This window comes from Onychostruthus taczanowskii, unplaced genomic scaffold, assembly GCF_017590055.1.
Source record: "Onychostruthus taczanowskii isolate IOZ18803 unplaced genomic scaffold, ASM1759005v1 scaffold4, whole genome shotgun sequence".
Lineage (NCBI taxonomy): Eukaryota > Metazoa > Chordata > Aves > Passeriformes > Passeridae > Onychostruthus > Onychostruthus taczanowskii.
Genome location: NW_024501459.1, coordinates 10,079,133 through 10,103,001, shown reverse-complemented (window position 1 = coordinate 10,103,001; position 23,869 = coordinate 10,079,133). Strand labels below are relative to the sequence as shown.

Here is a 23,869-nt window from a genome sequence, read left to right as displayed (position 1 = left end):
GAAAAATATGATCTTTTGCTATGTTTGGAGAGCTCTGCTTTTAGAATAACATTATTGTTTTAAATTTTTGTATGGATATGTCTCCCACTTTAGCCTTTTGTGGAGCTTCCTGACTGAGGCACCCTGTGGGGTGTTTGTGTGAGGGAGATTGAACTTAGAAATGTGCCCATTGCAGGCACCAGGTTTCATACCTGAAACACATACCAGGTCCTAATTCCTGTTCAAAACCATTCCTGGCCATTGGATGCATGAAGCAACTCAAAGACTTCATGAAGACAGTTTTTGAAACAGTTATATTTCAGTAAAACATATTTCAGTTATATTTTAGATCTTGTAAAAGCAATGGCAAATTATTTTCTTCATTTTTTCTAGTTCTTCAGTCTTATTACACTTCTAAGTTTTGAATACTGCATTGTCAGGCTTCTATCTCCACTGCAGGAGAGTTTTCTTTGTATTTGACCATCTCTTCCAATGCTGAGAGACCAGAGAGCTCTTCTGAGCTTGCTGAAATTAGCAACTAGGAGATTCCCATAAAAACATGCCAATATCTTTTGCCTTTGTTTGTTTCTTCAGGTAGGACTTTTCTGTTATCCTCACTCCACTCCCCAAAGGTCTCAATAAGTGTGCTAATCAGGCAGAATCATTTTTGGAGGTTTCTTCCACTTGAGGTGAATAGCAAGGAGAGTGGTGAAGAACTGCTCAAGGACATTATGAGACAAGTCAGTAGATGGTAAAATGGCAACTGAAATTCTGCAGATATAAATGTAAACTGCTAAACCTCCGTTTAAACAGTTGTAGCAGCACATGGAAGGTGATCAGCCCTGGGCTGACCCTTTCAGAAGTGGGGTCGTGGCATCTAAGATAATTCCAAGAAAATTTGTGCAGTTCTCAGTAATCCCCCCTAAAATAGATGTTCAGAACTGCTAGGAACCAAAGAAAAAAAATTACATAGGCTTCAGGAGGAGAATAGACAAGTACTTGAGAGAGTTGTACTGAGGATTGCCACACAGATGAGCTCCATCTGTCTCAGGAAACCCTCTGAGCTGAAATGGCAGAAAACTGGGAAAATGCTGTAAAAATAGCATATGCTTGTTCTGTTCTTGCTCTTTTGTCCTGTTATGGCTGTTGAAGGAACAGCACCAGAAGGGTTGTTGGCTTCAACCAGTTGTGTTCTCAACACCTTTTTCCTGTTCAATTTGATGGTATATGGAGAAATGGGGAACAAACTCAACAACAGAGTTGTTCCTTCAAGACATACTTAGGCTTACAGTGTGATGGCAATTTTATAAATGCAATCAGGATTTAGAAAGTAGCACAGATGTATTTTCCAGACTGTCACTGATATCATTTGCCTGTGATGTATTTTTTGTGTTCATAATGCTTCATTTCTATCTTCTTTCTTGCTTGCTTTTGCTCTTGAGTCTCCTTGGTTATTCTGGTTCAACACCCAGTGAGATTCCTGTGTAGGCAGAGGAGACCTCATGTTTCCTTACCAGAAATTTAACTTCTCAGTCAACTTAAAAATGTTAGTGAAATACCATAGTTTTAATCTTTAAAGTAAAGTTAAAAGTGATTACCTAGATAGCAAAACAAAATTCTTGATACTTAATTTACATTATTTACTTATAAAGAATGAGATTAATTTGATGCTAGACCTAGACTTGACAGTGAGTGTAAGAGCCATGGGTTTTAGACATGCCTGTCCAGGACACCAGAGTGCTTGTTCTATTTTATATAAAGGAAACCTTACAAATAAAACTGAAAACTTCCAGCCTCCTCTCCCACAGGTTTACTTCAGCCTCAAGTCCTGCTACGCCATGCATTTCTGCTTGATGGTAGTGGAAAAAAAGATCTGATGAGATGAACATGGATGTTTATGGGGGTGCAGAAATAGTGACCTCCCCCCTGTGCTGTTGTTCAGTATGTTGCCTGCATGCTGCATGGTTTGCACACCCCCAGAATCTGTCTCTGCTCAGCGTCAGCTCTGCAGTTGGTGTGGGATGCCTTCATGCAGATGTGCATGGTAGGTCCCACACATCTGGGCACCTGTCTGTTTTGCTGGAGTCCCTGAGGCTCACTGGAAGGCAAGATGCTGTATTGCATCTGCAGGCATTCCAGGCTGAATCAGAGGTGGTCTTCAGTCACAGCCCTGGAGTTAATTGTTTATAAAGCTGCTGAAAGGTCCCTACTAAATTTCATTTTTAAAAAATACCTTTCCCTCTTCCATTTTATTTCCTTCCTCTTTTTTTTTCTTCCTTTTCAATTTTCAGCTGTTACACTTGGCAAGTTTCTTTCCCAGCATTTGGAAATAATTGTTTTCTAAATGCTACCCAGGTTATCTGCCAAATTTAACACCTTAAAAGGAAGCAGGGGTGGGGGACGAGAGACCTACCTGGGAATAGAGTGAATGTAGTGAGTCTTTAGAAAGTGCTGAAAAGGAAATTTACCAAATATAGCACCTAAAATCAAAACCATTGAGTTCCCTCACATTAACTGTAAAATACCACATGCTATCATCTACAGGGTAAAAAAAGGCCATTTCACTCAGCCTCAAAACTTCTTTTTTTTTATTTTCTTTACTAAAAGATAAAGCACGTGTGGCTTTTTGGGTTCTTTTTCTTCTAACAAATGTGTATAGTTTGGGGAAGTACAATTTTTTCAAAGTGTTACTGGAAAAATCCCATCAGTTCCTAAGAAAACATAAGAAAATAAGTAAGAGCAAAGCAGAAACCACTGATGGCACTGAAAATGACCTTATCTTGGAGACTTTGCAATGGCACGATCAGCCGGGAGGTTGTAAGACAGGATTGATTTTGCTGGTGGTGCAGGAACAGGATGAAAACTTTAATTCCTTCTCCTTGGTGATGGAAGGGCTAAGGCAGCCCAAGGTATTGTGTTGGTGCTGTTTCTGATCACTGTGAGTTTTGTCAGGGGCTCAGTGCAGCTGAAGGTGTGTTACAGCAGCCCTGGGACAGCTCCAGGATGTGGATTAGTGGCAGTGGACGTCTTGCATGGGAAATGCACAGCTTTTATGAAGAACAGCTTGGCAAGCTTAAAGAATCAGGTTCCTTGTCCTTAAATGTAGGTGTCTAGGTGCCAGGGGTCAGCCATGGCCAGTTGCTTTTGGACACCCTTGTGTTTGGTACTCTCTCTGCAAGTGGTCAGCCTCCCCTGGCACCTCCCAGCCCTAGGAGTGTATTTCTCAGTGACTGTGTTTAACATCTGCTTAACACTGGCTTTTGCCAGGTTTTCAGGTGGGTGCTCAGATGGGGACAGGGGAACAGCACTTCCCTGGCAAGGAGCTCCTTAAAGCTCCTGCCACCTTGGCAGCGTGCTGGGAGGGGCTGGCAGCCGCCCTGTGCCTGGCGGCAAAGGCGCGTGTTGAGATCCGCGTGCGTGGGGAAAATTGCATGGTGTTGGCTAACGTTTCAGAAAGGAGGGAATAAAAATCCCCCATAAATCACTTTCTGTGCTTCTCTGTGAGGTTTTTTAGTGCCCTTTTAAATGGTAATAGCTGCTTGGAAAGAGGGCTGGTCATCGTGTCTGGTACTACAGTACTTCTTTAGCTGGTGGGACTCTTAATACTGTTGTGTATTTAATGGTAATAATATTTTACACAGCAAATGACTTCCAAAGAAGTAGAGAAAAATAAAACAGGATATGTGCTTTCATGACTTCCCTTCAATTTAGATCTTGTCTTTTTCAATAAGTTGAGTTTTTGTCCTACTCATGTTTGAAGGCACATTTTGCATATAACAGCTTCTCTGTAATAGATACCGTGTAATTTGGATGTATTTTTTGATACATTAACATGTCAAGGGAATTTAATTAGTTTTTGTAAAGCTTCACTAAAAGTTAAAAATAACTTAAGATGACAATTAGAATCAGGATAACTAAGTTGCTCATGTTTAAAAGTTGAATTTTTCAAAATTAAAATTACTTAATTATTATTACTTGATTGTGGATCAGCTGTTGTGTATTAACATCTAAGCCCCATGATTTGATTCTGCTACCAGAGGTCTCTGCTGTCTTCTGAACAAGACAAGTCTTTGCCCCTAGCAGTGTGGGTGAGTGCCCACATATATAGGAGCTTTTTGTAAACCTCTTTTGCAGTGACATGAAGTGCAGCGTATGTCAGAGCAGAAATTACAAGAGTAGGCTCTTTTAACAGTGGTGTGTTATAGGAATCTTTCCCAGAGAGAGAAAATATTTGCCACAGCAGCTCCTGCAAGTTAGGTTGCCTAATTACGGCTGAGCTATAATACACTCTAAAACATATATGCTTTTTCCTTCTGGGCTTCAAGAGAAAATTACCAGTCTTTGTAAAGTTTTCTTTCCATTAGTAAAGAGAGCGCTGCTGATCTGAAAATCCATCAGGTCATCCATACCAGCATTACATCAATTGACTTTTGAATATTTTTCCATTAGAAAAGGCTCCATTTTATTTCCTCGCTGAAGTGGCAGACTTTCAGTTTGTGCGGTTTTTCCATTTATTGAGTTTTGCAATAAAACAGTTTTTGAAACAGATGTCAGTCATTGCTTAGTAGTGGGGCATTGTAAGAGGGCTGTTTTCTTCTCTCTTTTTTTTTCAGTTAGAAAAAAATCTTTTCCTTCCCTCCCTAATTTTAATTGTCACTTTTTAAAGCTGTAAATAGTTTTCTAACCTATAATCTGGTGTCAGAACAAATATAAGCACCAAACCCTGATTTCACAGAAATATTGCAGATTGGCCATTGTTCTCAGCAGGAGCAGGACTGGATTTGATCTCTCAATTGTAAACCAGAAAGAAGGGAGTGGATGCATTGCAGAAGCATGGTTCATATTAGCATCTTCCTTAGGGTGTGGAGTGGACCTGTTAACACTTTCCTAATGCTTAGGTTTTATAGAAGTAGCCAAATGTTGCAATGAGTAGTGTCCAAAACTCCGGGTTTGAAGGGATTTTTTTACTTTCTTGCTAGAGTCTTATCCAGGTAGAAAGATAAATAAGATTTTGGGTCCTGATTGTAAATTATATGTATTTCATATGCAGAGTGGTTTTAGAACAAACTGTATATCTTCAGACCATATCTTCAACTGTCACAGAAGAGCAAAGTGCTATTCACATTTCTGTGTCGATAACGTGTGTCTGTGTATATATATATATACACACTTAAAAAACCCCAGATTTTAATTTTTATTCTTTACTGACAGCATTTTCCCCATGTATTAAAAAAAAAGTGCCAGTTTTTCTAATGAAGATTTTAGCTGGGTTGGTTTAAATTATTCCAATGAATAATTCTGAATTTTAAGAGGTATACAGCATTTTATTCTAAAGGCGGAAGGAAACCATACTTTGGGTTGATACCTGTTTGGGAGGGTAAACCTTTTTTGCCTCATATGAGTACTTCACTGTTACTTTAAACATCAAAGAGCACCCTTTCCAAAGGTGAGAGAACACAAAGTATCCCATATTTATAATTTATGAGGCCTAAGACTGTGACCTAATGTAAACTTGAAGAGATTTAGTATAAAAATATCCTTAGCTTGAGGGCAACGTTGGAAAACTTTGTGGATTTTCTTTTTTATCCTGGCTCAGTCTGCAATCATATTGCTTTGTTATTATTTCCTCTTAGCATTAAAGTATGATTGACATTGATAGATATCAGGGGAAGGCTGAGCTTCCTAAAGGAAAAAAAAAAAAAGGAAAAAAAAGAAGAAGAGATGTGTTGTTGGCACAGAAATAGTGGCGGTAGGAGCGTTCCTGGCTGCCTTTTATTCTTCTGCAGACAGTGAGCACAACGGGGCTCTCGCTGCCTGCTTTTTGCTAGCATGGATTCGCAATAAACAGCTCAGCTATGTGTTTATTTTCAAGACTGATTCAATTCTTCAAAGGCAACTGCTCCCAACTTGTGAATACTTGTTAGTTGCTGGAAAGTTGCAGAAGTGAAGATCAGCTCCTAGTTTCATGCCAACAAATTAATCCGACGATGTGGTGCTGTCTTTTCCACAGGTGTGTGTGTGCTAGGACTGTCTGAAGCTCCCTGTAACTAATAGCCCGTATATAATTTGGAAGGAGAAATCTTCAATGGAAGACCCCGAGGGAATAAATGGGAAGTCTGTAAGTAAACAACTTGTCAGTCCTGAGAAAAAAAAGTTGTGGCTTTTAAAGTGGCAATTATTTTTGTGGCAACCAAGCAAAGGAAAGTCTTAGAGAGCTACATGCACTTTTAGTGATTGGAAGAAGCAGGGAATTATGAAATTAATTGAGAGATGGAGGCTTATGCTAAAGCTACAGAAAATTAAGTATGGCTTTAAAAATCTTTGTCTTCAGTGATTCATATTACAAAATGATGATTGTTCTCTAAGAAATATTTGGCCCACTGTGTTTATGTTGTTAACATTTTTATCTGTTAGAGAGTTTTCGTCCCATTACTTGAAGTTATTTCTCTTTGCCTGTATGAATATATGCAAATACTGCCTCTGGGAGAAGCGAGTACAACTCCTAGCTGCAAAGTCTTAAGAACAGTTGCAAAACAATATAGTAGCATTGTTGTTTGTCGTAAGTTCCTGTTTGTAGAGTCACAATAATAAGAAATTTTGCAAACTATCAGGCACAATTAAGAATGTTTCATGCATGGTCAAATGATTAGTTGTGTGTTTTGGATTTGTTAGTTTAATTTGTGACATCATTCTTGGCATTCAGTGAAATTCAAAATGCTGCATATATGTTTTTATTCTGAGTTGTTTAACAAGTGTGTGTATTGAGATTACCTTATTTTTACCAATTGTAAAATAAGTCCAAAAGCTATTTAGTAAATTTAATTAGATTTATTTCCTGCATTTTTTCCTGATGTGTTTATTTTCTACATTTGACAGTAGTCTATTCTCTCTCACTTTTCCCTTTGTATTTTATGTTTCTATATCCAGTTTCCCTGATGCTTCCATTTCATGTAGCAACAGGGTAGAAAAAACCAAGCCCCTTGATAATAAGCCTGTTGCGTTGCGTGTTTTTGTTACACTTCATGTGTAGTGCAATTTTTGCTGTCTGAAGCAATATGGATTTGATTATTTTCCGATGTTCATTTTTTCCAGTCTTGTCTCTATGTGTGTGTTTGGGTATTTATCCATCACTGCTACCACCATGTGTGGACAGGACCAGTTAACTTTTAGGGAAAGGGTGGCCATGGTTACCAACAGGCACTACACAGGGATGGTCCTGTTTGCAGTTGCCGTGCCAGAGCTTTCAGCACCACCCAGGCTCCTCGTTCTATTTGGAATCAGGCTTTCCTCCATGCATGAAAAGCCTTTCCCTAATGCTGTCAGGATTTTCTGTGGCTTCCACTGCAATACTTCCCCTCTGTGTGCCCGGCATAGCCTGGGCTTTGTGTGCTGTGGAGGGTTTGGGCTGGGTAATTGTGTGCTGGGGCTGTATGTAATGACAAATGTAACTGTCACTTAGCATAACAGGAGTATTAAGGGAAATATTTGTTCATGGTTTGGCACCACCAGCACTCCTGTTGGGGTTATTCAATCCATTCCTTCTTTTCACCACTTAGTCCAGAGAGCCTGTAAAACAGAGTCTGCTCAGAGTTTCCCTTCACATTACCCAAGTGGGTGGTAGTTGTTGATGCTATCAGGATTATCAAAATCTAAGCCAGTAACTGCTGGATAGACCCACTGCACTGACCAGGACTCAGGCTTCTGTAAATGAGGACTGAGGTGCCCAAAGTTACATGACACAGGGCAGAGTGTGACTCTGCTGATTGCAGTGTCATTGGAGAGGTTTAAAATTGGGGTATTAAACCCTGGCATCAGATCCTTCAATTAGGTCTCCATTCATAACTGGACAGTCTGCTGCATTTGCAACAGCCACTTGACCAACAGGGAGATTTCCTAAAAGCAGTAGTCAGAAGCAAAATAATCTCAGTGAAAATAATGACGGCATGAACATTGTTTTTTGTTTATTTTGCTCTCTGTGTGTGCATAGAAAGAAAGAGAGGGTGAGGGATAGATTAGCACTCTGTAATTAGAAACCAGAAACCAAAATCTGTTTGGGATTTAAGATCCCAAATACATGTAGTGACTCTGAAAACCTGGTGCTAGTCAACAGAAAAAGAATAAAATTTCCCTACACATACCATTTGAGAGGTGATTTAATTTTGCACTGGCCAATGCAAACTATGTGGTGGAAGCAATTTCAGGTACATGTGGATAAGGGAGGAACTTTATTCAACAACTGAGAAATGCAGCTGGATAATGTAAAAAATGTTATCAGACAACAGTATGAGAGATTATATGAGGAAGTACTTTGCCATTGTCTTTGGCCAAGATTTCTCTTTTGAGGAAGAGGATGGTGTTGCACTTGGGAATACAGCCTGTCAGTGTTGATGTGTACAGAAGATTCTATAATAAGCCCAGTGAAGTCACTTCTGCACTTCTGTTATACTCACACAGCTGAGAGAGTATTTTAGCCATTTTCTAATCAAGAAATGGTTCTAATTGTACTAACTGTCACATGCTTGATTTGCATTCTGTAGGAAATGGATTTCAGACTTGGGCTTGCAAACCTGAACATTACGTCTGCCCCTGCCTTTCCTTTACTAGGTGCTTGAGAAAGAAGCAGAACACAAACCTGAGGCTGGCTGGACAGAGGATGTCAGTGTTTTATTCTGTCTGAAAATTTCGCTGAAGTTCTGTTGCTTTCTTTCCAAGTCCAAAAAAGACTTTAAAACTTGTTTGCTAATGATATATGCACCTATCAAAGGTGGTTCACTCATGTTTCATCAAGCTAAAACAAATTGTTGGGTTTTCTTAATTGGTATTTTCTTCACCATCCTGAAGGGGCTTTTCTGCCTGCCAGTCATTTGCAACAAGTCCCACTGCTCAAATATACTTGAGAAATAAAATACCAGCCTCTTGTTTTAATTATTTTTGAGATGAGAATGTAATTTTGGGTGTTACAGAAATTCTAATTGTAAGGAGCCTGAGACTGTGTAATAGTACATCTTATACCAAATTGATTTTAAAAAAATTTATGCAAAATTATCATTGCTTAAATTTCTGGTAGGCTAAGTCTACCAGTTCCAAACTTGGCATTGGCATGAATCTGTTGCCCTAGAAACCCTCTAGAAGCCCTAAAAACATGACAAACACTGATAAGATTCAGCATGATAACCCAGGTAGTTAGAGATACCCTGATGATGACTTCCAAAAAAAAACTCTAAAAAGGCAGTGTAGAGGTCAGCAGGTATTTTATTTCGTTTGATTTGCCTGTGATTTTTTTTAATGTGTGGGGTTTATTTATTTGCAAAACTCAGCACAAGAAAATTTTCACAATACTGGCATGTTTTCAGCAATTACTATACCCTCTGGGGATATTTTGGGGGGCTTTTCTTCCATAACTCTCTCTCTGGTAGCAATATTAAGTTATTATATAACATAAAATAATTTTCATTCCTACCCTGTCCAGGCTCATAATTGAAAATTCTCATTGCAAAATTGCACACCAAGAAGTATTTTCAGCATCGAGTGTTTTTGATGGTGGAGTTTGCCCATCTGGAAAACAGAGTGAAGACTCTGAGGCCCTCAGCAGTCAAGGTAGATCCAAATAGTGTGTACCCAATGAGCCAAAAAAGGAGGTGCTCTTGGTCCACTCCTGCAGTTAGTCTTCTCTGATTCCCCCCACGGCCCCCAAACCTCAGCTTTCAGTCAGCACTCTGGGCAGCCTGGCTGTGGATTCCCAACTTCTTTCTCCTCCCTGCTGCTCCCTGGACACTTCTCCCGTGCCACGTACCGGAGACCAGCACTTTGCACCGAAAATTCATCTCCTACCTCCGTTAGTGGAAAGACACAGAGCAAGTAGCTGGTTTCAGCAAGAAAGGGGGGGGGAGAAAATAAAAACCCAAACCAAAAAACATCCAGCACCTGGCTGCAGCAAAATAATGAATTTTGCAGCAAACATGCGAGATTCTGTGGAATCTTGGAAAAATGCCAGACTCCACGACCACAGAAATGCTGAGTCCATGGGGCCCAGAGAGAGATGGCTGGGGAAGTTCACATCTCTCTGTCTTTGTTTCAAGCTCCTTGCAGTCTTACTGAGGCATCAGATTACACTCTCTTCACATTTTCAAGGTTATCTTCACTACCAGAAGGGCTAGAAAGTTCATTTTGTTTCAAGGCGAGCCAGGATCCGGCAGCACAACTCTTGAGCACTTTCAGAGGCCACTGCCACGGTGGTGGCATGGCTGTGCCTGAGGGCATGGCTGGTGACCTGCAGATTTGAACAGCATCATCAATGACATGTTTGTCATGCTTACTCACATTACCTGTTTGTCACATTAGGGAACAAAGTCTATGAGGAGGAAGGGTGAAAATAGAAATATTTTACCTTCGGTTGAAAACTTAGAGCATTGTCAGTGTGAAAGTCATGCATGTGCTGCCTAGTTTTTCTCAAAGACTGGCAAAGTTCTCCCCTCTGTGTTCCCCTCCTGTTCTGAAGAAATGTGTGACACGCTTCCTTTTTGGAAAGCTCTGCAAGGCAATAACCAACAAGCACCATGCAATTGCAATCTGTAACTGAGCCTATAAAATGTAATCGCCTGCACCCTTCCCACTCCCCTTCCCCTCTCTATCTTCAATTGGTAGAATATTGGAAACATAAGCCACAAAACCCACTTATTACACTCAGTAAGTGTCAAAAAGAATGAACAGCCGGAACTAGCTGATGTATTTAAGTTCCCCAAACTGAAGTGAGCTGCTGCTAGGCTGTCTATAGCAACTGCTCAATCAGTAACTATTAATAGAATTTTTTCTTTCAAAACATTTTAGTGAAAACACTCCTGAAAATTATAAGATGTTTGTGGACAGTTTGAAAACATTATTCACTACAGGCTCTCCATTCATCTGTGTTTGCAGAAACACCAGGGAGAAATTCTTGTCACTTAAAATGTATCTTTCCTAAGGTGCCATAGGCAGCAGTGCTTGTATCACTGACAGAAGTACTGCTACCCACCGCTTGTAGCATTGGGCATATTCCTCAAGGTCACAAACGTCTTGCAGGGGTTTTGTTGGGGTCCATCAACAGATACCAGCACTTATCTTGGTTACAAATCCTTGTTTCCTCAAATCCTTGCTTTGATACAGTGTGAGGCATTTTTAGACGACTTGTAAAAGTGGGTATGTGAGAAATATACAATCCATCTGACTTTTTCCAGCCACTGTGTGCAACTGTTCAGCGTGGAGTCTCTTCTTGAAAGTCTTGATGAAGTTGTAGCTTAGCCCTTAACAGTAAAAAGCAAACTGCCAGTGAAGTTTATTTTCTTTTTTACTAGGTTTTCTGGACCATTGTTCCGCTCGAAGAGCCATGTTTGTTAGTTTTGGCTCTCTGACTTCTCTTCCTTAAGGATAAGCTCTCCTTAGGCAGTTGTACAGCTATGCACTGAAAGACTGCATAGCAGTTTATTCACAGCCCAAGCTCCAGCCGAATTCAACTGTGTGACTTCCTGGCTTAAGCAGGGGTGCATCCGTAATGTAAATACCTACTTGATTCTGTGGAAAACCAGGAGGTTTTTTGTTTGTTCTTGTAAAAGATTCCTGCGGGAAGCTTAACTTTAAAGTTGGCATCCAGCCTTCTGTGCTGTGACTCGGATACTGATCTGATTTTGTGCTTTCATTGACATTTTTATACTTGAAAATTTTTAATTCAACATTAGCTTTGCTTACAAGCTACAGAGCAGAATAAAATCACATTACAAACATTGTAGTATTAGATTTTATCACCATTATTTCTTCTCGTCTGCCCAGGGATTTCTACATGTTCGGTAGAACTAATTTGCAGTCAGACACTGAGGTCTTCTAGAAGGCCAGCAGGCTCCACAAACTAATTTATCCAAATAACCAATCCCTCATAGGCCAACCATAGAAGGACACCAAAATGGCCTAAGCAGGCAAAGCCCCCTTTTGAAGTCTGGAATGTTTTGACTGACTTGAAACAGGCGGCAGGAATGAAGGGATAATTTTCAGTGACCCATGGGACTTTTTTGCCATTTTCAAATATTAGGTAAAACAAAGAGAAATTGCTTGTTCTAATTTAGAAAGACTTAACAATCCGGAAGGTAACCAGACTCAGAATTGAGTACTAAGGTATAGAGCTGAAGTTTACTTAATGCAGTGAAGGTTTGCATCTGGGTGTATGGTATTTACACACCCACACATACACAGGCTGCTTTACTTATACATGCCTAAACTGTTTTTTGAATTTGGCTTCTATAAAAAAACTTTAATGCAAAGTATATTTATGCAAAATTAAGTGGACTACCTGAAATGCTGTTTTTAAGTACATACGATTTTTCTCGAAATGATAATTTCTAATTAAGAGGATGTGTTTCTGTTGCTGTTTCAAAAGCTGGGATAGTCATTCAGATGCCAAGACTTCCATGCCATCCCTGTTTTCTTCCACTCCCTGTCCTGGTACATTTGAGTAAATGTGGAAGTTAATACAATTTTAAGTGCGTTTTCTAGTCTAAAGTACTCTTGCAGGTACAAAGGAGAAGTGTTTTGATGCATACATAAACCCACAATTTTCTATGAATACTTCTAGGGAGAAAGAGAGAATCTGAATATTAAGAAATAAAATGAAAACTTTACAGATCAGGTATTTCATGTTCAGCTACTTGAATGTGCATCTTAAAGACAGTGTGGAGCAATCACATGGATTTCAGCAGCTTTTTTAGAGACATTCTCTTGTAAATTTGGTCTCAAGTTTACCATGCATATTTATGTGATACCCTGTATTTAGCAACACTAATGGCAGACCAACTCCAGCACTCAGCTTCATCCCCATGACATTGACTTGCAGGTAAGCTGGAGCTTCCCAGCAGAAGGAATGTTGTCTGTAAGAAGGGTGACTAAGCCAGTAGTGAAGCTGCTCTACTTGTGCTTAATAGAATTATGTTACCTAAAAGCAGTATTTTGACAAGGATTTTGGTCACCAACTCACCCTTTTCCTTCTGACATCTTGGGTGGTTCTTGGCATGGAGCAGTGCTGTTTAGCTCACATGTATGTCCTGATAACTGTATGGATAGCAATGTTAGCAGATGGGAGGTTCAAGCTGTCACTTAAATATTTATGGTACTGGGTTGGGCTGTGGCTGTCACTGGTGTTGCTCCTGTATACAGAACAAACTCCTAGTTTTAGTTTGTTATTTTATGTGGGATAGTAAAATATAGTTCATTCTTACTGTTGTCCTATGGTAATATAAAATACAATAGAAAGAGAAAGAAATCCTGTTTAAGTGCAGTTTTCAATCCTGTATATACTGACCTCAGATTAGTGAATTTCAGAAACATGATGTTTAAATTAATGTTATTTTGGTGTGAGTTTATATATGTGTGTGTCTGTGTGCATGGAATGTATTAGATTAAATTAAGTTACATTCCAGCTTTTACTTGAGGAATATAATTTTGTTAGTAGTTAATAATGTTAATGCCATGATTTTCTCATATTATGTTTACATATATAGCTACAGTAAAATCAAATTATATTTGCTGGGGGTAAGATTAATCAGTCAAGGAGCTGTTTGCAACATGAGAAATTTAAATTCAGACTTTGTAGGAAAGAGATTCTTCTCTATTTCTGTCTGCCTTGCTGTAGCTGTACTGTCTAGACTCTCCTGGAAGTCGTAGACTCAGTGGTCTCGTGGTCCGTGCACAGCACAGCAGCAGAGTCTGGCAGTGAATAGAAAGCTTCATAGGGATTTCTCATCAATCACATAGAATTTGTCATTTCGGCATTTTTGGCATTCAAAGCCTTATGTTCTGCCACCACCATTCCCATGGGGTGGACTTTCCATTGTACTGACAATGCACCTCTACAACTGTGCAGTGTAGCAGATCGGAGAAAATTTCTCCCTAGCTCCTATGGAGGTCAGCTCCTACCCCAAGGCACAGGATTTGATTATCCTGATTGTAATTTACAGAGCTGTAAATGCTGTTAGTGGTCATGAGTCAAGGAATGAAGTTGCTTGGAGATTAAAAAAAAAAAGTCTTTATCTATTTTTTTAAAATTCTATTTTCAAAGAAGAAGGTAGGAGAGTAAGTAATTTCAGACACATTTTTATACTTTCCCTATGCTGTAGAGTAATTTTAAAATATAATCTAAGTGTAGCATTTGGGCAAAATGAATGGGGATTCAGTGTGTGAGCTTTTAGAGTAAGCACTGCTTTGGTGCTCATAGATTCAGGAATTTGCTCTTGCTGAATGTGTGTTTAGTACTGTAGATATTTTTAGAAAGTAAGCATGATCTATTTTTTATTTTATTTTTATTCTTAATAATTGGACATATTTTTCATGTTTGACCACCCTTTTAGGCCTGTAAATAATTTAAAAGATCTAAAAGTATCTCAGTATTCAGAATCAACTAGTTAAATGCTTATATGCCTGGCTTTCACCTTCAGTTATATGTACATGAAGAAAGAATCTAAATTTAGGGTTGCCCTGTTCCACTTCTTTTTTTCTATTCTAGTTTGAAGCATTTGTTTTTTGGGGGACAGGCAAGGTGTATTTAATGGTAGGCTGATGAGTCCCTCAGACCTTTGTCCTTTGCAACAATACTTTGAAGAGGGAGAAGGTGCAAGATCTATATTATGTTTTTCTCTGGTTTTTGCAAGGCTCTGTAAAAGCTAAGTGGCACATCAAGCAGGTTTCTATAGTGCAGACACTGCATAAATCCTCTGCTCAGTCCCTGTAAGGGCTGTATGCTGCCATTATGCTTTCTATAAACAGAAGACAAGCACACTGCCAAATCCTCGCAGCTCTGGACATCAGCTCTTTCTGTTCTTAGCTTGTTTTGTTTATTGATGCTCAAAGACTGTCTTATTTGCCAGTATTGCATCCGCTTTTGATCATCAGGAGCAAAGAGTATCTTGCACTTCTTGGTGGCTTGGAATCTCCATCTTTGCAATTTCTTCTCCATCTGCAATTTTTTAAATAAAATAATTACCTCTGTTGAGTGTAATTAATTTGATTTTGTATTTTGGTCTGACTAGTGAGACTTAAAGTCAAAAACTACTCAGAAGCAAACACTTTCAGGGCTGGACAGGAAAACAAGAGCCTCGTATGACAGCTTGAAGAACCAGAGTGGGACTAGCACAGGAGAGCAAGAGGTGAGTGCCACCAGATTGGGATAGACAACTTAGCCTGGTGTTCTGGGACTGGTGGCAGACAGTTAATGAGAGTAGGAGAAAGAGAGCAAATCCTGCTTTTGAGAGGATGGAAGATACATCCAAAACATTGTGTTTAATGCTGTCCTTCATGAATTTGCTTTTGGATATGTGTGGCTTTGATTCTCTGTAGTGGTAAGTTCCACAACATAATTATGCCTTTTCAAAGAAAGTGGTTCTGTTGTTTTATGCTTGCTGCATAATAACTGCAGCAAAAACATGGGGTTTTTAAGTTTTCCTGACATGAGAAATAATGACTTGCCAATCTCTGTTCACTTCCTGCAGTCTCTTTCCTGATGTGGTAGAATTCTCTTGTTTTCATTACATGAAGGTGTCTCTTCCAAGCTGAAGAGCCTTGTTTTTTCCCGAGGCTGCTGCTGAGCTTTGTGTGGGAGATTCAAGATGTGAGTATTCTGGCTTTGTGATGTTCTCTGTTTTACTCTGTATTTCCTTCCTAATATTTTTAAACACTACATCCACTCTTTTGACTGCCATTGGCCACTAAGGCCTTGTTTTCAGAAAATTATTCAGAACAACTGCAAGATCTCTTCCTTGGGAGCAATAGATAATTTAGCACTTATCCTTGCCCATTCTCAGTTTGAGTTGTCTTTTACTTCGCATTTACCAACACAGAATTTCACCAGCTCTTGTCATGTGTCACCATAAAAGCAGTTTTCTGTAGGCAGATTTACTTTGAGCTGACTTGAGTTATGTAGCAAATTTATAACCTCGCTGTTTGTCATCTTTTCCAGGGTATTTATGTTTAATAGACCAGGTCATTTTGCAATTCCGCTAGTAACATTGTGAAAACTGCCCACTTACTCAGTTCCATCCTTTAAATAGTAATCATGACAAATCTTTTACCTTATGAAAAAATTGTTTAAGAGCTTTTGGCTCATGAAAGCTTTTCAGAAATCTAAATATACTACATTAACCAAATCATCCTTATCCAAATAATCATTAACTCCTTACAGAAACGCTAGTAATCTTGAAGTTATGGCTTCTCTTTACAAAGCCATGCTTTCTCTTCCCCATTACATCATATTCCCCTGTGCCTACCAATTATCTTGTTTATTATAGCAGCTGATTTGATCATGCTTCCATTGTTTTAGAGCTCTTGGGTGAACTCTTGAATCTGGCTGGTTTGTGTCCCTTCATTTTGTTAATCTTTCCCAAAGCTTCTGCTGATACTTTGTTTTAGAGCTGTCAAGGTCTTATCTTTTTGGATAGTGAGCATCATTCAAATAATTAATTTAATTGTTTCTGTAATGGTCTTGTCTTGACTGAATTTTTCTTTGTTACTACAGTTAAATGTTGGCTTTTTGCATATTTTTAATGAAGTTTTTATATTAATCTGAGACAATAACAAATGGTTCTTCAGGGCTGGGTTATTTTTTTGCCTATGTTTTCCTGTGTTTGCATTTGAATCTACTGAACATGAGCCCTTTTCCAGTTTCAGGTATTTAACTGTAGTGTGTGGCACTCAGCTTGTGTAATGTCTCTGATGGACATTCAGAACCTTTCTCACTGAAGCTAATCAGGAAAAAAAAAAGTCTTGGAAGCTAAAGCTCTGTATGAACTTGTGATGAATTAGGTTAAATAGTTTTTTGCAAAAAAAACCTCCAGAAACTGGGGGTACTGGCATCAGCTGCAAATCAGGAAGATGTGATTCCACCCCCTCCTCACTCTGTTCTCTGGTGATGGTACTTTGGGAGTCTGCCCGTGACAGAGAGCTTGGGCCAGCACAGAGAGGGGAATGAACACCTCGCCATTATGATCAAGTGTTCTGCTCACTTGGCTACAGGTGAGCAACTTCTTCCAGACAAACAAAAGGAATGGTGCTTTCCTGGAGGAGCAGTTTGAATTCTAGCTGTAATCAGGCAGAAATGTGGATTAAGCTCTCTTTTTCATTCTTTGGCTTGTAAGATAGGGTTGTAGGAAACACCTGCCTCAGCCACCTACCTGCTTTTTCTGTTGTCATCCAATCTTTTTGTTAAAAGCTCTGTCTCCAAAACTTTCTTCTTCTCCTGCTAGCAAAGTTTCTGGATAGTTCTGATTTATTGTCTGACTCAAAAGGGATAGACAGATAGGTTTTGGGAGAGTGGGAACATAACTTTCCAGAAGAACTTGCATATGGGAGTGTATTTTGCTTTCCTTTTGGAACCTGCATCTTACTGACCGAGAAAAGATATTGCTGGGAAACATTCAGTTATTTATGTAATATTATTTTAAGGTCAACTAGTAGCTTTGTGAGTTTCAAAAAATATATATGTCCTTTATATATAGGAGAAGATCAAAGACCCATTCTGGCAGATGGCACAGAGAGAGGAAAGGGAAAAGCAAGCTGTCACTTAAAGAAATTGCATGTTTAGTTCAGAGCAACATACGATGCAAGACTAAATTTTAGAGTTTTAAGCTCATCTGTTCTAAAAGCAAATTCTGAGAGATGAATTATTTAATTTACCTTTTTAAAATATTATAATTTTTAAATGAAAAATGAATTTATTCAATACTGTTAATAAGTAATTCAGTGACTACTTTTTCTTATATTTTGGGTTGAACAGTTGCAGTCTTTGAAGACTGACTCTTATACAGGGCTTTGTCCCTGTTGTTAAAGATCAGTAACCAGTCAGATCTATTGAGACTCAGTCCCCAGGCAGTTTAGCACCCCTGGCTTCAGTGGGCACTTGCAGCCAGTGTCTGCTGCAGTGTTGCTAGGTAAATCTTAGAGCTTGGGACCGAAGAGACACTCTCCATCATCACTCCTGTGCACTGCAGCTAAATCCCGAGCAAGTCAGTTGGAGTGCAAAATGTGTGGTTCTGCTCCTATCTTGTGCTCTTCTTTCTCCACTTTATTCTTCTTCTTTCCCCTCTCTGTTGCCTTCTGTTCACGAAAAGTGAGTCCTAATTTACTTGCGTGATTCCTCTAGCATATGAGTTGTGAATCCTCAAGTAGTAAAGGTGCTAAAACCATACCTTACACTGTCTGTAGCAGCATAGTTTGTAGATCTGAGAACAGCTCATAAGATCATGAGCCCAACTTGGTCAACATATTACAATTAAAGGTGTACAGGTGACAAAAGCTGTTTCTATTTTAATTGTATCTCCTTCTACTCTTGCTTTTATCGGGCACCAGCAATATAGCAGCTCCAAATCCCTTTTCTGTCTCTTCCCAGGCTTCTTCCAGGGGAAGAGTTAATCCAATGACCATTGGATTATAATGGCATAACAAAAGATTTTATCCGCTTGTTGACCTCCTCATGAAATATTTTGGCATATAAGTGGGAAGAGAACAAGACGTGTTAGCAGAAAGAAAGCAGTTGTAATACCTTAAAATTCTGAAAGCATTAATTGCTTTTCTTTATTAAAGATTTAGACAGTCTGTGTGTGGATCATTATGATGGTGGGGTGTGATGATTCCTCTATACTTGAAATGCCCAGATGTATTGACTGCTTGTCATCATATAGTGAGAAGGGTCATGCCAGCACCTTTGGATCCCTGGGCCTTTTAGAGCATCTCCTGTGTGTTAGAGCTGTTACCTGCATGTTGTGGCACTCAGTGTGTTGTGCAGGAGGAGGTTGTGCTGAGCAAAGGTAGGGAGGAAGGAGGGAATTGCACTATGTAGTGTAATCGAAGAGTGGGTAATGACATGCTGTGGAAGATAACTCTGAATGGGAAGTGAGGCAACTGAGATTGGGAAAAAAAGAAGGATGTCATTTGCTCATTCCTTTTACCTCCAGCTGAAAGCACTCCTCCACTTACTTGCCTTTCCCAGCCTTTGATTTCTCATCTTTGTTCTCATGTTTTACTGGCACCAAAAAGTCCTTTATTTCAGTTGACCAAGGATCATAGCCACACATGCCTGAAAAATTATTTGTGCCTGTGAGATCTTCAGTCTTTTATAGCCCACCATGAAAATAAAAATGGATGTTAAATATTTTTCCAACATGACTTTGAAAGTTATCAGTTATGTACTTCTGCTGATGAGCATTTTCACTATTTGCTTACTTCACACTAATGCCAGATTTACACTGATGCAGTTTAGGTCATCCTGACTCCTTTCCTTAAGCCCAGGTACACCTTTGGCTTCACTCCCATGGATTGTCAGCTGGTGCTAATAATAAACTGCAGATTTCAGCTGTCTTTGCCGAAAAGCCAGTGCTCTTTTGGGGACTTTTGTTTTCTCTGCACTCATCTTATTCAACCACTGATGTTTTGTGCCGCTGTAGTTTCTCATTGTCAGTGGCTAAGTAGGAAAACATTATTCGCTGCGAAGTGTTCACAGGGCGTTCAGCATTAAAGACAGCTGCTACAAATAGAAGTCCTGTCCTTCTTGGTTTTGCTGAGCAGTTGAGGATAGTTTGTGTCAAACGAACTCAGTGGGAGATTTTATGTTGTTGTTACTGCTGTTACTTAGAGAGGACTGCAAACTCTTGCCACATTTTTTATTGCACATGGCATTTACTGCGTTTACTGTCATGGAGTTCTTGTCTTAGTATTTTTCTTTTTACAGGGTTGCTTGGCAAATGTTTCATGCTTAAGTATCTTTCATACCAAAGCCTTGTGAGATACAAGTTTAGAGGGCATTATTATTCTTCCTGCACGTCTTGCACCCTGCTGGGAAATAGAGAGAGTTACATTTATAAGTCAAAGAGGATTGTCAGAAACAAGTGGTGCTGACAAACCCGTAGTGTTTTGTGCTTTAACATTTGTTTTCTGTGAGTAATTTGTAGGTATAAAAGTAACATTTGAGTAAATTAAGTGATAGGAACTGTTACACAGGACCTGTGTAGGTCTGCCAAGAAAAATAAACGTGAGTGTGATGAAGTGTGTGATGGTGGTGTTAGCAGAGCTGTAGAGGCTCTTGGAGGGACGCTAAACAAGCATCATTGGGATCATAAACAAGCTGACCATGTGGAGTCCAGGAGCTGGTATTCTGAAACAGACATTCTCTAAATCCACCACAACCTTTCATTTTACGGTTCATAAAGGAGTTTTAAAACTTTGTTATTTTTATTAGTTCTGAATCTGTCAAAATTGGAGGAGTGGATTAACTGTAACATCTGATGTGTTTAATCCAAGATCTTGTGTTAGCCTAAACTGTCACTAGAGGTTTCATGATTGCTCTGCTGACACTTTTTAAACATCTAAGACAGTAAGGAGGAAATGAAATTTCTCTGCTTTGAGATCTCCTTGTTCTGGTAGTAAGGAGGGTTTTGTCATTAGGACATCGATCTGACTTTGGGAAATGAATCCTCTCCACGGCAAACTGCAAACTGCTTCTATGACTGTGATGCACTGTAATTTGTCTCTGCCTATTCTTTGTCTGCAAAATGGGACAGTAACGTTTTCCTTCTCATCATATTAGTCTAAATAATTTGAGCTAGTTGTGGTAAGCATCTGTTATATATACAGGTTGCACTAAGCACTGTCTTATAGTCCTGAGCATTGAATTTATCATTTTCAAAGTAAAATGAGAGTGCCAGGCATGAAAAATGAACTATGAAGATCTATGAAGATCTCTGTGTAAGTGCTCAAAGCAACTATATTCCAGTGGTCAAATACAAAACACACAGAGACTGACCCATATGTTTTTGAACTGATAAGATCTGAAGTCTAAATTTGAACACTGTATTATCTGTCCCCATGGAGGGAATGAGAATTGTGTGTGCAGAGCTAAAGCTGTGAATTTGATCCAGAACTTTGTTCTGTATTCTGTAAATGCAGTAATTTCTCTAAAGGCATATTATTTTGTTTGACTCCTTCTGCTTTGTGAGTGCACACACTTTTTATCATGGTTGTTATACAGTTTATGAAAAAAGGTATGCTTTGGTGCTATTTAAATGCTAGAGCAATTATTTTCTATAGCAGACATTGGCATTTTAAAATGCTAAGCACATCTTTAAGTGACACTATTCAATACTTTCACATTTCTTTGTTCTCATCTGGCCAGAATATAGTGTGGGAATATTCTGCATTAACCCAAAATATAAAATTTGTGTAGTAGTTTTTAGTATATTGAGTAGTTTAATGCAAAGAGGTACTGAGAGGCAAATTAAGAAAATACCAGGATAAATAAAGCTGATTTTAACTTTTTTCTTTAGCTGTTTTTAAGATAGGACAAAGTTAGTAGTCTTACTTTTAGCCATCTGCTGTTGCTACTGTGTACAAATGATACTACATGAACAGAGGGCTACGTGATGCAATTTTAATAGCAGCAAGAATCTATTCTCTGGTAACTTGATGGTTTTTTAAACAATGCAAATTTTAGGATCTTTATTTTTAAATTATAAATGTAAAGATAGTTGCCATATGTATTTCTCCTATTTAATTTATATTTAACTGTGGTTGGTCTATTAATCTTTGTTTCGAACATTAAATGCTTTCCTCATGGCAGCTGTCCATTCACTAGTACCATGACTACTGGCATGTTAAGTTCAAAGTGGAATGTCTTGGAGAATTCAGATAATATATTTAGTTCCTGTCACCAGACAGCACAAGGCACCAGTGCGTCTCGTTCTCAGAAGAGAAAGCCAGATACTTTCACTGCAATGTTCCCCTTCAGTTAATATAATTTGGGGTGGGTTTTTTAGCATAAGTGGTAATCAAGTCTATCAGCATGATTTTTGTTCCTGTAATCTTTGGTGTTATGAATACCTGGAAGAAAGTTTTAAACAAAATAATTTTAAAACTAGTGCCAGAGAGAATATGAAGGAGATTATATGTTTTTTGTTTGTTTGTTTGTTTGTTTGTTTGTTTTTTTCCCAGTGCTTAAATATATTTGTGACAAAAAATAAGCTGGAACTGGAGTGGATGCAGAACTCCGGGTCTGAATGATCAGCCATTTTAAAATGAATTATAAAAGCTTATAGAAGAGAAAACTTTCCCAAGAGTGTATTGAAAGGCTTAACCCATATTTCTAGAAAATTGCAGCTGTCAGGCTTTCTTTTATTACCCTAGCAAAATGCTGTGTCAGGTGTTACAAAGAAGTTTGGCCATGCATTTAGAAAATTAATAGCTTCCTTACATCAGATGTGTTAAATAGAAGTGTCTGGTTGTACAGCCAGTTGTCATATTTTGATGTTCCTACTGAAAGTTATTTCTTTCACGGTATAATTTACATTCAATAATTAAGCTATGAGGAAAGACTCATCTTCATGCATGTAAAAAAGATCTATAGGATGAGACTATTGTTATGCCAGTCTTGCTGCATAAAGTGTCAGGTGCTGCTGAGAGTATGCCATTCAATCACAGGGAATTCCAGTGTGGAACAATAAAGAATTGCAAATTTACCACAAGGAAAAAATTGGTATTGACATATTCTTATGTATCCCTAATAAACTGTGTTCAGTTTTCCAAAGAACATATTCACAGGCAGTAGAAGTATCTTATACTGATGCTCTGAGAATTAGTGATTAGCATATTGAAAACTGCACTACTCTAATGGTGATTTGTTTTCTTCTTGTGTGTAATTTCCCATGTTGAACCTGATGTTTATTGTATCTTACCTTGTCATTGTGCATCTCCAAGAAGAATCAGGCTTCATCTTCTTATCTTCCTACTAGGAAAAAAAGGAGCAGTGAGATCAAAACCAGTTGTCTTAGCTTATTCTCGTATGAAATGTTCCCCCTAATCTTGATAGACTCCTGTTAGGCCCTTTCTAACGTCTTAGATTGGGAAGGCCAAAACTAGACACAGTAATTCAGATGCAGTCTCTTAAGTGCCAAATAGAAGGGGGGAAAACATTCTATGATTTGCTGCTTGCACTCTTGCTAACACAGCCCCATATTCTCTGGCTTCCTTCACTTCTCATAGCTCATGATGCTTCAAATGCTCTCTCATCCTTTTCTGTAAATCTGCACCCAGTCAGCTCCCAGCCTGCACTGTTGCATGGGGGTATTCTGTCCTGCCATGGGACTGGGCATTTCCCTTTGTTGAACTCCATGAGTTTCCTACAGACCCATATCTCCAAATTATCAACATCACTCTGGTGAACTGCAGCTCTGCCCAACCAGTCTGGGCAAACTTGTCAACTTGGCAGTCTACAAACTTGTTCAGAGTATACACCACCCCTCACCCTGCTTCTTTGTAAAGATAGCAAACATTATGGGCTGTATTATCAATGCCTGATAAGATGACACTGGCCTTTACATGGCTGATCACAAGCCTTCAAGCCCAAATTTTCCGGCTGCCTTATCTTCTACATATTTTTCTGAAAGGATAATGTGAGAGGCTTGCAGACTCTTGTCCACAGACCCAGTTGTTTCATCTCGCAAGCAATCAAGTTAAGCACAAGTCATGCTTGTTAAATCCATGCTGGCTATTCCTTTCTATCTTCTTGTCTGTCCTGTGCCTAAAAATGGTTTCTGAAAGGTTTTGTTCCATAATCTTCCTGGAGACTGAGGTTAGGTTGACTGGCCTGTATTTTCCCAGAGTCTTCTTGTTATTCTTGATGATGATATTGCATTATTTTTTGAAGTCTTAAGGAGTCTCCTCTAATCATTGTGACCTCTCAGAGATGCTCTGTGATGCCACTTTCCTGCCTTTATCCTCACACACTCATGCTGTGTCTCTGTACTCCTCATGAGTAGCCTGTTCCTGCCTACACCCTCTGTGTTCTTCTCTGTTGTGTTTAAGCAGAATTGAGTGTCTTTTTCATCCATGTTGGCCT

General features: G+C 39.0%; 1 protein-coding gene across 7 annotated transcripts in view; it reads left to right on the top strand.

The window, feature by feature from the left end:
* The first annotated feature begins 5,989 nt into the window (after positions 1-5,989).
* The window catches only part of EYA1 (EYA transcriptional coactivator and phosphatase 1), a 145,154-nt gene continuing 127,274 nt past the window's right edge, over positions 5,990-23,869 (top strand). For 6 of the 7 annotated variants that reach the window (XM_041412701.1, XM_041412700.1, XM_041412699.1 and 3 more), the window contains exon 1: positions 5,990-6,097. In XM_041412701.1, coding sequence (XP_041268635.1) covers positions 6,065-6,097 — 33 coding nt within the window. In that variant the 5' untranslated portion in view covers positions 5,990-6,064. Of the gene's footprint in view, positions 6,098-15,482; positions 15,602-23,869 lie in introns of all 7 variants that reach the window. The other variant, XM_041412705.1, reaches the window with a different exon arrangement.